At 34.9% G+C, this 14,281-nt stretch overlaps 1 protein-coding gene across 3 annotated transcripts in view; it reads right to left on the bottom strand.

The window, feature by feature from the left end:
* The window catches only part of IBTK (inhibitor of Bruton tyrosine kinase), a 90,591-nt gene that overhangs the window by 50,758 nt on the left and 25,552 nt on the right, over nucleotides 1–14,281 (bottom strand). For 2 of the 3 annotated variants that reach the window (XM_043890537.1, XM_043890535.1), the window contains exons 6-13: nucleotides 13,408–13,578; nucleotides 11,487–11,604; nucleotides 11,217–11,397; nucleotides 9,127–9,250; nucleotides 6,727–6,904; nucleotides 3,758–3,935; nucleotides 1,960–2,559; nucleotides 906–992 (exon numbers count right to left, since the gene is read on the bottom strand). In XM_043890537.1, the coding sequence (XP_043746472.1) occupies nucleotides 906–992; nucleotides 1,960–2,559; nucleotides 3,758–3,935; nucleotides 6,727–6,904; nucleotides 9,127–9,250; nucleotides 11,217–11,397; nucleotides 11,487–11,604; nucleotides 13,408–13,578 (1,637 nt within the window). The remainder of the gene's footprint in view (nucleotides 1–905; nucleotides 993–1,959; nucleotides 2,560–3,757; nucleotides 3,936–6,726; nucleotides 6,905–9,126; nucleotides 9,251–11,216; nucleotides 11,398–11,486; nucleotides 11,605–13,407; nucleotides 13,579–14,281) is intronic. The other variant, XM_043890536.1, reaches the window with a different exon arrangement.

The following is a 14,281-nucleotide window of genomic DNA, read 5'->3' on the forward strand; positions in this document are numbered from 1 at the left end:
TTTTTGCCATACATTGACATGAATCAGCCATGGATTTACATGTGTTCCCCATCCCGATCCCCCCTCCTGCCTCCCTCCCCATCCCATCCCTCTGGGTCTTCCCAGTGCACCAGCCCTGAGCACTTGTCTCATGCATCCAACCTGGGCTGGTGATCTGTTTCACCCTTGATAATATACTTGTTTCAATGCTATCACTCAGAACATCCCACCCTCGAATTCTCCCACAGAGTCAAAGTCTGTTTTGTACATCTGTGTCTCTTTTTCTGTTTTGCATATAGGGTTATTGTTACCATCTTTTTAAATTCCATATATACACGTTAGTATACTATATTGGTGTTTGTCTTTCTGGCTTACTTCACTCTGTATAATGGGCTCCAGTTTCATCCATCTCATTAGAACTGATTCAAATGTATTCTTTTTAATGGCTGAGTAATATTCCATTGTGTATATGTACCACAGCTTCCTTATCCATTCATTTATTAAAAATAAAAACTTTTAATAATAAACATATTTTAGAATAATATACTTATTTTGGAAAAAAATTTATACTAAAGGAAATAATCTTCATAATGATGAAGAGAAGAGGCATAATTATTTCGGTTTCTGGGTTAACATCATTACCTATTTTTAAGAAAAAATACAAAATTTAGGGAAATTTTTTTAAATTCTTCATTAGAAAGTAATCAGGAAAAAAAAATGAACTCTACGTCTTACTGAGCAGTTAATATTTTACCCATTTGCCTCAACAATTCTTCAACATTTCCAGACATGAAAAAGATGAATAAAGGTGAGAGGGTGTCCACATACACATTTTGCTGCATACATGTGTAAATAAAGAGAGCTCTACTTCCAGTCAGGTTCCCAAAATCTAGAGATGAAAAGTTTATCTTCATTTCCTAACTTACCATTTTTTCTGATTTAGCTTTGGCTTACTACCAGTTTTCTTGGCAATGATACTAATTTCTTCATTTTCATATCTGACTCCATCTAACCTATCAAGGATAAAAAGTAACAATTGGTGACTATATTCCCCCGACCAAAACAACAAAAATCCAACAAATGAGCCCACATCTAAACATGATTATATAATTTGTATCACCTAAAAGAGTATCTCAGCAAACCCCCCACTCTGTGATAAAGAAGTCATCCAGTCTCCTTCAATTTTACTTAATATTCAAAATGTGTTAAACATCATTACCGACAAAAAAACAAGTGAAAGCCATGACACAAAACCCTTCATGGTTTCAATTAGAAAACATGATAAACTCTCCTCCCTTGGCTCCTGCCCCACAACTAAGGTTATACTGCCACAGGCAACATAAATACCTTAAAAACAGAGAATTCCAAAAAATCTGGTTTGTAAGACGAGAAACATTGTCAAGCACTGTACACATGCTTTATGACCAAACTACACCAATAATGTAAGGTAAACATTATTCCTCTCATTTTATCTGCTGAGAAACTGAGGCTCAAAGAAGTAAGAAATCTGCCCTAGCTAGTTACAGTGGAGCTAAGAGGCACATATAGGTCCAACTCCAAAGACAGAAACTCATTGCAGAATACCACACTGCCTGCCACTCCAGATCCCTGTTACAGAGACACCATGAGAGTTCAAATCCACGAACAGTCTTCCTATCCTTTAATGTTTTAATCCAGGGATTCTAGAGATAGCTTTAGCAGAAAACAGAGAAACACAGGTCCCTGAAAAGAAAGAAACAGATCCAAACAGGAAGGGGAGGGGGAGAGAAAAGGAGAGAGAGAGGGAAAGTAAGGGAAAGAGAAAAGGAAGATGAGGAGGGGATGGAGGAGGGTGGGGAGGGGAAGAGAAGGACCAAGATCAGAAGCAGGAGCAAAAGCAAAGTAAAGCTGAGCAGGAGAAAAAAAAAAAAAACAAGAAGCAGAATTTCTAAAAGGAAGACATAATGAGGTACAGGAATAGATACTAAGGAGGAGTCATACCTACTACTTAAATTACTGAGACCAAATTTCTTTGCGACATTTTGTAACATTTTTACAGGATCATCTTCCCCAACACTTTTTACTTTTTTGGAAGATTTGGATTTACTCTTCTGCTTTTCACTAATTGTATGAGCTTGATTACTTTTGTAAACTTCAAATGCTGACTTCTGATTATCTTCATGGGAATTCATTTTATTCGAATGACAATTTGGAGTGCCCAGATATCCTTCTGGTTTTCTGCTTAAATTTAGTCTTGGTTTGAAGCCATGAGTTAAAAAGTCGCAAGTATCTGTGTATATAAACTGCAAAAGATATTCAAACAGGTCAGGATGAACCTTCTCTACCACAAAGAGATGGCAGCCTGCAGAATCTTCATCTTTCCGGTAAACATCTATGAAGTCTAATGCAGTACCATCCGAAAGAAACAATTTCTGGAAAAAGTCCGAACGCACTGCCAAAATATATTTATGTGCAGGGAAGAGTCTACTGCCAACTTGAAATGTCACATCATGGATGTTGTCCATTTCATCCGTTTCCCTCAACAGTTTGCCAAACTCTTCAAAAAAGGATGAGGAGGACACGGTTGGAATTTCATAAAGGCTAGAAATAAAACAAAAATTATTTTTACTTTCAAAATAATGAAAAAAAGAAAACACAAAAAACCAAGAGCATCCCTCCTTAAGTATAATTTTTTTACTTATTAAACTTAGAAAATCTTTCATTTGACATTTCTGATAAGTATATTGCACATAATTTTAGATACCCTTTAAATATATTCTATTCCTTTATGTATCTTATTTCCTCTAAACTAACATGACTAGAATTAAGTTTTCCTTTGAAAGGAGAGTTTTCTGTTTCTATAAGGAAACACTAAAACATAAATTTGAATGACTTTTGGAGAAATTTTTTAAATGTATTTTTAAAAGTATAACTAAAAACATTCAAAAAGAGTACAGTACAGTGTTCAACCTTTTCCTGTTTATATTCTTTCATCTCACAAGCGGAGAAGAATATATACAGAACAGCAAATAAATACTTCAGTTCCCAGATCCCAGAATAAGTTAGAAACTCAAGGAAATAAAGATAAATACACACACATACATCAGTCCATACCCCTGGTTCTTTCAGTACTGTAGGCATGCAATCGTTACCTTCCCAATCTACATTTCACTCTTCTCGGTAGGGTGACCAACTCCCCTGGTCTGCCTGGGGCTGAGTGGTTTCCCAGGAGAGGAAACTTTCAGTGCTCAAGCTGGGACAGACCTGGGCAAACCAGGAGGAATGATAATCCTGTCTCTAGGGACTTTTTCCCCTCTACAGTAAGACCCTTGATATTTATCTTAAACCTGTCATCTCTGTACTAACCTGACAGAAGATTTGCACTGAGATTCACAATGCCCTCCAGATGACTCTACATTACCTCTTCTATCATTTCCCACTGTACTCAATGGTCAGAAAGTTTTGTAAACTATGTAACAAATATTTATATTTCTCAAAATCTGAGAACCTACAGGACCTCATGAAGTACCAAAGATATGAATAAATTCTGTGTGTATGTACATATTACCTTCAACATTTTCAATAAATATCCTTTTGCAAGAACACTCACTCATAATTTCCAATATAACAAATTCCACCTTTGAGGTAACCTAGTAATAGGATTATATGTCTGAAGTCTCTTTAAGACTTGACAACAGCTCTTCAATTAAATTTGTACCAGGAGCTATTGAAAACAAAAGAAAACCCAATGACTGTTCCTTCTAAAAATGAAATTTAATATAGACAAGTGTACATTTACCTTGTTTTAGGATCTGACTGCAAGATTGCAAAGTTGCATCCACTTGGATCTGTGCTGACACTAACAGCTCTATGGGCAAAAGTAAGTTTCTCAAGTCGAATTCTTTCATACACACTATTTATATCAGAGACACAAGACACATCTGGTGAGGAATTATGAAGGTTTGATAAAATCTCTGCTAAAAAGAAAAAAATAAACTTTCATTAATCAAGGCTTTATTGAAACTGTTAAAACGATTTAGGAGTAAATGGAATAGAAAAACGATTAGGAGAACAGGGAAATCTTTTATCTGCATTAAGTCCTTTTGAAGAACTACATCTTCTCTCTCTTCAACATAATTTACACCCTATATATTATTTGTCTGATAGAAGAAATTTTGGTAGGTCAATTCTCAATTATTCATGATTTTTTAAAAATTTTCTTCTTTTCCCAATTACTCATGATTGTGTCCTCCACACTGGAACCAAAGCTGTCTAAAAGGCAAATACAGTGTTATACTACCGTTGAAATTTCCTCAGCTTCCATTAAAAATTGTATTTGCTTCCTCCCTTCTTCTCCCCCTTCCTTCCATTTATTGAGCAAATATCTGAATGACCACATGTGCTACAGTGATATAGCACTTTTCAGTGTAGCCCTAGTAATACTGTAGTGAACAACACAGCATGCGTCTACAATCTTGGAATATACAATCAAGCAGAGAAGACAGATGTTAAACAAATGATTTTATCAGTACAAGTCAGATTGGGGATATGAAAGAAGAATATGGCACGTGCATGCAAGTAAATGTTTCTGCCTGTAGTATGAAAAATGTTTAAAGCAAATAAAGACAAAGAGATCACTGATAAAACTAAGAGTCCAAAAAAAAGAATGAACACTCTAAGACTGAGGTTGTAGCAATGAAACTAGAGAAAGCGGAGATTTCAAAAATGTTTGAGATGGAAGTGACAAAACTTGGTGACCAGTGGGTTGTAGAGGGTGAGGGACAATGGGGTGTGAAAGACAGCCACTTACTTAAAACCAGTGAGAAGCAGACACGTAAGCATGAGAGCGTGAATCCAGTTTTAGACTAGTTAGGACTAAGGCACAGTTCTAAGGGCTCCAACACAAGTTAGTTAAAGACCCTCTGGTTACTCTCAAATTCACTCTTTTACTCACAGGGATTTACTAATCTTCCTGACACTCAAAAAACTTATTATGTGCAAATTAGTATTTGTCTCCATGAACTGCAAATATTTATAAATGTATCTATTGCCCCTACAAACTCATGACTGTCTGAGAACAGGGGCCCACCTTACATATTTTTGTATCATTAAAACCTAGCCCTATATCCAGCACATAGTAAATATACCTTAAATGTTTATAGACTTGTGTAATCTATAAACAAATAAAATACTACACATCAATAAACTATCCAAAAATCATTCCTTTGTGGCTTTATAATTTTGAAGAATATGTTTATAATTTCCTGAGTAATTATAAATGTTCTTTATATATCTTTTAGTATATAATAACTAATTTGTTCATTCAATAGATGACTTAATGAGGGAAGGAAATATGCTGAATGCTAATGATTCCAAAGAAACCTTTATTTCACTGTGAGGATATAATGACTATATGTCATGGTCCTTGCCATCTTATAATATGATAGGAGACCAACATTAGAAAAATTAATCACAAAGATAAATACATAAAAACAAGTAAAACTAAGCTACATGATAAAAATACAAAGAGAACATTAAAAGTTAAAAGGGGTAACCAAGTTTAAATAATCGGTGAAAACAACTCTGATGAAGTATAAATTAAGCTGAGATGTGAAACTAGAAAGGCCCTGGGACTAACCACAAGTGGACAAGACTGAATACCTGAAGGTCAGTGTGTCTGGAGAGTGGTAATGAGAGGGAGAGAACTCAAGAGGAGTTCAGAGATGCAGACAAGGGTCAGAGCAGGAGCCTTGTAGGCCATGTTCAGGAAGTGAGGAAACCATCAAAAAGTTTTTAAACACAGCAATATTGGGATCAGATCTTAAAAGCTCACTCTGGTAAGAGAATAAATAAAAAGAAACAAGAGTTGAAAAAAAGGAAACATTTTTCGCAGTGACCATTTGATGTGACTTGGGCTAGGGTGGAAGGAATGAAATGTGAAGAGGTAAATGAATTCTAGTTTTTCTGGAAAGAAAAAAAAGATTACTAACTATGGATGAAAGAAAAAAGCTGCTACTAGAGTTAAAAAAAAAAAAAAAACAATGTTAAGCAATCCACAAGTTTGTAAATTCATAGTCAGAAAATCAAAAATGAACTATATAATGTAATAAATAACTCCTATTTTCCATGCTAGCATCTTAAAGCTCTCCTTTATATTCATCAAGGAATGCATAAAACTTGCCTCCAATTATTTTGTTTAAAATAAATTGTTTAATAAAGTGAGCTGAACTTTTTAAAATTCTCAATGAATATAAAAACCTTATTCTTCCTGTAATCTTCCTCTAAATCCTAAAACACCTTATGAAAGTTTCATTTTATATATTCAAACATGTAAAAAACAAAACAAAAAGCCCCCAAAACACCCCCAAAGCATAAGCCACTCAATTCTCAATTTGGGGAGAGGGGGGAAAAAAGGAATTTGGAAGACTGTTCAAATCCACCTGCAAAGTTTTTTTGTTGTTTTTTTGTTTTTAATTTTATACTGCCCTGTCCCTAGAGCCAAGGCTAGAGATTAGCAATGCTCAGCCTCTGTTACTGATGAGAATGTGCCATGATTTCAGGGCATACTGACAGATATAAGGTTGAAAATTTAGGATTTAAGTGGATTGAATTCCCTTTGTTTACCTGCACAGACAAACCAAAATCAAAAGAAGAGATACAGAGGTAAAACCTAGTAACACTTGTCAGTTAAACCTAATAATAAATAAGCACAAAATTAAACATTAGCTAGAAGGTACTATTACATGCCATTCACATATATGAACTAACCTTTCTTTTCAGAACTCTTTCTTTTTTCTTCAAACCATTTCCCTCTAAATCCCTCTCCATCTCGTGTGACAAAAAGAATTTCATTTCTACTTAAAGCAATATCAGAAATGAAGACTTGGCGTGGATAGGCCCATCGACACTGCTTCATAGAACTGTTGACAGATCTCCAACAAAATACCTAAGATAAAACCAAATTACAGTGGAATAGAAAGCAATATAGCATCTAAACAACCAAAAAATGAAATCAACAAATCTTATCTCAAAAAATAAGAGCTCTCAGTATGTTTCAATGTTCATTTTTCCATAGTAAAAGATATATATAAAAGCCATGATGGTGTATGTTTCAGAAAACACATCAAGCAAACATGAAGCATTAAAAATACTTCAAAGACACTTCTCTTAAGAAGTAATGTTCAGTGTTACTCATTTTGAGCAAACATATGCTACAATGTGTTACTCATTTGGAGCAAACATATGCTACAATGTTTAGCATACAATATGCTAAAGAAAAACAAAATTCTTAATGCTAAAACTTGAATGTCAGACTCAAGTGTAATATTTACAAGAAGAATGAAAACCACCCTACGAAAATCTAAACTTTACTCTCGAGGGAAACAAAAACAAGATGTCTGCGTAACTCAAGTAAAACAAAATCTCAAGAGACAGAACAATCATCATAGAATTCAGCGGCTTCCAGTTGATTCTGCCAGCCTTAGTGCTCCTGAGAAATGGCCCAGGAGCTGCTGCTCAAGGACTGAAAATGACAGGAGACGAGGGGCTGGGCTTTCCAATCCAGCTCTATCTAGAGCAGCAAACCTTTTTTTTCATCTACACCGTAGACAGGCATTCCAAGTATGATTTCATTTGAAAAATTAATACTGCTGATCTTGAAAAGCTCAATCCCCTCATAATTAAGAATCTTAAAGCACAGAATGGTATCTGCCAAGGTCACTCAAGTAATATACACAAAATATAGACTCTACTGATTAGCTGATACCATCAGAGCTTGTCTGTCATTTTTATAGTAAAGTTATTAATTTTACAGGAAGTAAATATCCACATGTATAAACAATCTAGATCTCTACTAATGTGCATGAAATATATCCCAAAGTCAAATGTTTTTAATATTCAACTTTTTAAATGCAATTCTATGCCTCTGCTTCCTTCTTTCAGTACAAATTAGATCTCTAATTCTTAAAGATAGTTCCCTCTATGGCTGATTCATATCAATGTATGACAAAACCCACTGAAATGTTGTGAAGTAATTAGCTTCCAACTAATAAAAAAATTAAAAAAAAATAAAAATAAAAAAAATAAAATAAAATAAAAGGACATGCTAATATCACCTTTATGCTTAAAAAAGTTTTTAAAGCACCAGTGATACTATGAAACTATTTATAAAGCAGGATAACTGTTTCTGGAATTTTTGAAAAAAAAAAAAAAAAAGATAGTTCCCTAAATAAAATGATCCATCACAGAATTATGCCTATAATGTACCAGTAGGTGGAGTTTTATGATTAATTCTTCAGTTTCTAAAATTGCAATTTTTATAGCAATTTATAAAACCTCAATACACTTATTGTATGTTTTTATTTTATAAACAAAAAGCAGATAGCAATCTGTTTTTCCAGTGACAGTGTAAAACTTATTCAGTGTTTCTAATGTATAATACATATTTTTAGTTGACAATTTTATCAGAGAAATGAAAATTACAACTCTATTTACTTAAATGAAAAGAGACAAGAGAGGCTTTTTTTTTCACTTGCACCAGGTGGCATGCAGGATCTTAGTTCCCTGACCAGGGATCAAACCCATGCTCCCTGCACTGGGAGTGTTGAGTCTTAACCACCTGACTGCCAGGGAAGTCCCAGAGATTATATAGTGATCCAGAAATTCATTATATTTTCTATATGATAGTTATAATCTCTGTATATATAGTATTTTGTATACATTTAAGATCAAATTTGAGAGAAAATTTCCAATTACATATTTTTAACACTGCCAGCTTAGTTTTTTACTTTTTTAAAAGAGTAGTTATATACCTCATATCTAATTCAATATCATTTTTGAATACTTACTGTATATATCAAATAACTCATCAAATCCCTTACTTTTATTTTAAACACAATAAATGAATATTTTTCAATAAATGAAATTTTAAACTATTGTTTAACAAGGCAGTACTATGCAACATGAAAGGTCATACTTTCTTTGAAATACCAATTAGTATTTCAAACCAATTAGTACTGGACATCAAAAACAAGTAGGGACAAAAACATGTAGGGAAACAAAAGTCAGTAGGAATCCACTATCATAGCAACACAGTTTTACATTATCAGGTCCTCTAGAGCTATCAACTGAGAACAAGATTACTAAGCTTTTGCATAAATATATACTCACCCTTCCAGCTCCATCCATTGCAAGAATGCAAATTTTTTGACCCCCATTTTCTTTCAAATGTTCAGGATCAACTTTGTATTCCATATGACCCCCAGATACAAGAACCTTTTTCAAGTTCAGTTGTCTGAATGAAAAAAAAAAATTCTAGATTAATATGTTTTCTATAATATACAAGCTCAATTTTAAAGAAATGACTATTCAAACAATACTTTAGGGTGATTGCTGTGAAAGATAAAAGTAAGGTGATTTGACCTTTGGTATCCTTAGTCCCTCCTTTTATGAGTTTCCCCTACACAATGACCATTTCCTTCTATGGCAAGTTTATACCTACTCAGATACACATGCTATGTATCTAAAATCCCATGTACTAACATATGTATTCTCCCCAGATTAAATTACTGGTAAGGCGAAAAAGCTCCTATGTTATCTGCATTTTTAACAGAAAAAATTTAAACCTCAAAACAAGACAGAAATCCTTAATTTCAAATGTGGACAACTTTAAATAGATATAGCTACCATTGGTGTTGCTAATTTAATAACCCATCCACTAGCCAATTCATTACACATTTCATTATATCCACACATGTGATGCCTATGACACTGTGTGAAATCTACCTGCTACTACTCCAATGACTGTCCTCTCTTTCAGATATTTTTAAATGTTTAAAAATACTTTATTTTTATATTTTAAATAACATAATATTGTATTTTTACATTTTATTTTAAAAAATAAAATAAAAATTATTTTTAAAAAATATTTTTATATGTTTTCCTTTTCAAAATTACTATCCTGTAACAAAAGAATTTTCTTAGGCAAAACATGATGTAACATATCTATGTAACTTAGTGTTGTCAGGTAAGTTTTATAAATGCAAAGTAAAAACAAATTCTAACAATCCACAAATCATCTCATGCTCAGAAAGATACCTACATAATCAGTTCTAAGAAACATGTTTGATCACATTTTCTTTTTTTTTTTGTTTGTTTGATCACATTTTCATGTTTTTATAACTGAAATATGACCTTACAATTGATAATTTTCCAATTGTTATACACTGAAAATAAGTTGTATATATCGATGGTTGACATCTTCTGTTCATAATGGTATCTGTTCATGAAGTTACCATCTCACTGGCATTAGCAAAAGCACATTCTGTTGTATTTCAGTTCAAATCCCTGACTAGTTTAAAAGCTGGATAGTTACTCTCTAGAATTCCCTCACACGCCTACTCCCACTAACTGAGCTATTATACCTGTTCAAAGATCTATTTCTCTACTTGTATTTATTACTACACTTATAATGAAATATGTAAACCAACAAAATAGTCTGAGAAGAACACTTTCTATAAAAGAATACTTTAAAGTGACACAAAAAATATGACAAGCAAAAAAATTAGTCAGATACAGATTAACCAACTATATAAAATACTGAAAATGTATGAAAAATACAGGATTCTGCCCTTAACTTACTTATAATTCTTTTTAAGCACTTGCTCAAGTCACTCAAAATGAAATAATGAATAATACATTACAAATATGGTTTATGCACAAAAGAACTCCAGCTAACTGACTCATCTATACTTAAACCTTAAGCTTTATAATTCCCTGCTTTAACTGACTTTTTGATTAGACAGCCAACTACTTATTTACCACATGTTACTATAATATGTTATCATATAACAACTGGCTATACAAAAATATGAAAATACACCAATTAGGTATAAATACTTGGACTGAGTAGAGGGTACAGAATATGATTAACAATGTAAAGATGATTGTGTCACAAACCAAGAACTATGATTAATCTAGCTCTGTGCACCTGAAGCATAAAGAAGGGAAACTTACAGGTCATATTTAACCACGTATTATCATAATTCAGAAATACTCTTTACAACCCTACAAAGAACTTTTACATATATTTACTGAACATTTGCCAAAAGATTAAGATTATCATCTTAGGCAAAAACTCTTGACTTTCCCACCATTCAATGTACCCATTTGACACTTCAGAGAATAACACAGAGCTGAAACTCAGATATTTGCCGGAAGAGTTGAATTAAGGTATGTTTCTTTCACAGAAATATACATACTTAGAAGCCAGCTTCTTGCATTGATAGTCTGCAAGTAAGTAAATATCTCCTTTTGTGGTAACACAGACAGTAGCCCCATCACTAGCAGCAACCAAAGACAGAGTGATGTCCTTATGATGAAGGGCAGAGACTTGACGAGGTGCAGTTACACACTTTTCTCCATTGGGATCTAGTAAATAACCTAAAAAATTACATCAACAAATAAATCACAAAATATCCGTTTTAAGAACACAATTTACTTTTCAGATACTGTCATCCTGGATTTCTTACCCAGCTGTCCACCGTTTAGTCCCATAGTGTAAACAGCTTCTCTAGTCCACAGCACGGTATGAAACCTTCCAGCTGCTACTCCAATGATTGTCCTTCCTTTCAGATACTTTGCCTGCATCTATTCAAAAGACAAGTGAGGCTTCAGTTGATTATGTATCTATAAACTAATGGAATTTTGCAAAAGATCCAGCAGACCAGGGTAGCCAATACAGGGCAAACTTGCTGCCAGTGACCCCTTCAAGTGCTAACGGCAGTCATCACCAATAGATCTCGGCACTAGTACTGACCCCAACTCCTCTCAGAACGTAAGACATTTTGGTGCAGCCGCCTTAAGTCAGCAGTTTTAACATATAAAAAACCTTACATACACCGAATCATTAAACTTTGGTTAACAAGCAATATTCAAAACAGGCATTCTGGTTCTTGCTAGAAAACATGGTACTTTTACATTTGACATATCCAGAGTCTCTCAACAGTAACACTGCTGACAGTCTGAACCAGATGATTGTTGTGGGGGACTGTGTCAAGGAGGTTCGGTAGCATCCCTGGCCTCTGTCCACCAGATGTCAGTACCACTAACCTCACCCCTACCCACCCCATCCCCCACCCCCATTGTAACAACTAAAATTGTCTCTAGACATTGCCAAATGGCTCTGGGGCACAAATCTGCCCTCACTTAAGAACACTGGATTTGTCCGTAACAAGCCAGAGCTCCAGGACAGCCACACAAAGAGAATGAAAATGAGTAAAAGCTACCACTCCTAAAGAAGTCTACAAAATGATTAAATAGATACAAATTCCACAGTTGGCTGAGGAAAAGGGATCTTCTAAGAAGTACCACAGATCGGAAACTACCTCTAATTATCTTGGAGTAATTACTATTGATTCACTAGCCATCCAGAATGCAAAAGCATTGGATTTTAAAGCTGTATTAATAAAAAAATGTATATCTAATAATCATTTTAAATACAGAGAATTAAACCAATGAAGAAATTTAATACCAGAAATGCAAAATTTTATGAGTTGAAAACACATGTGTTATAGATGATTCTGCTGCTGCTGCTAAGTCGCTTCTGTCGTGGCCGACTCTGTGCAACCCCATAGACGGCAGCCCACTAGCCTCCTCCGTCCCTGGGATTCTCCAGGCAAGAATACTAGAGTGGGTTGCCATTTCATTCTCCAATGTATGCATGCACGCTAAGTCGCTTCAGTCGTGTCGGACTCTGTGCGACCCTATGGACAGCAGCCCACCAGGCTCCTCTGTCCACGGGATTCTCCAGGCAAGAATACTGGAGTGGGTTGCCATTTCCTTCTCCAATAGATGATTCTAGTAATATATTAATTTAAAGCACCAGTCCTGTCCTGTGTACTAGGTCCCTGAAGTTGAGGAAAGGCCACCTTCTGCTGGTAGTTGTACAAAAGAAAAAGGGACAAGAGAACACAGAATAGTGGCTTTCAGGCTTATATTCCCTCAAATACACTTGCCAGGTGTGATTTCTGTGCAGAGACAGATTGACCATGAAGCCATAACCTTAAGCTTCTGGGTACCTCAATTGCATGGCCCATTTTTTACTTATAAAATTTTTTTTTTAAGGAGGGCCTCAAAATTAAGCTTCAAACCCCAAATATCTGGATGCCCCTCTGCAAAATATCTGGATCCCCCTCTGCTTGTCACCACTTGTAAGTTGAATCAAAGGCACTTTGCTGCCTAATATCCCAAGTGCTTTCTTTCTCACTCCAAACAAATTTTAATTTGTACTATGCTAAATTTCTCCCGTGAAAAATAAGATATATACCATTTAAGAAACATATACCATTGACTATAGGTAAAATAAGTTGCTCTTATCAACACCTTCTATCCTTTTGTCCATGTAGGTTTTATGGCAATGGTCACATTATTGTTTAAAAAAGAGAAGTTTACCTGTCTGGGTACATTACAACTGGAAGGTGGAGGAGTGAGTCCTAATTGGTGAAAAATATTTAGACCAAATGTATAAACACATCCATCTTCAGTTAATACAACAGTATGATCCTTAGCAGCTGCTACTTGAGAACAATTATGACCACTCAGTCCTTCCACAAGCCTAGGGACCTACAAAATAAAATTAACTTTGGTATATTACATTAACCACTTATATAAAATATACAAATAGAATCTGAGAACATTACATCCCAAATGACATGACTGCTATATGGCTGTATCAATCATAGGCAAACTCTACAATTCAACAAGGAGGGGGATGAATTTAATAGGACACAGACATTGCTTTATAAATAAAATACAAAATCCCAATGAGAGATTTTAATAAAACAATTGGATTCGATAAATGATTCTGAGCCCTTATCATGTATCATACACCAAGTGCAAATTTGTTTGGTTTGAACAAAGGGCGCTCTTTAACCAAAGTATTCACTCATGGAGTGAAGCAATAAGTAAAAATACAGGAATCAATACAGCCCTTCAATGAATACCAAACGATATTATATTCCTTTAAAGTCATCTGTTCTGGGTTCAAATCTTAATCCAGCCATTTACCAGCTGCTGCTGCTGCTAAGTCGCTTCAGTCGTGTCCGACTCTGTGAAACCCCATAGACGGCAGCCCACCAGGCTCCCCCATCCCTGGGATTCTCCAGGCAAGAACACTGGAGTGGGTTGCCATTTCCTTCTCCAATGCAGGAAAGTGAAAAGTGAAAGTGAAGTCACTCAGTCATGTCTGACTCTTAGTGCCCCCATGGACGGCAGCCCACCAGGCTCCTCCATCCATGGGATTTTCCAGGCAAGAGTACTGGAGTGG

The sequence above is a fragment of the Cervus elaphus genome, chromosome 28 (assembly GCF_910594005.1).
Source record: "Cervus elaphus chromosome 28, mCerEla1.1, whole genome shotgun sequence".
Taxonomy (NCBI): Eukaryota; Metazoa; Chordata; class Mammalia; order Artiodactyla; family Cervidae; genus Cervus; species Cervus elaphus.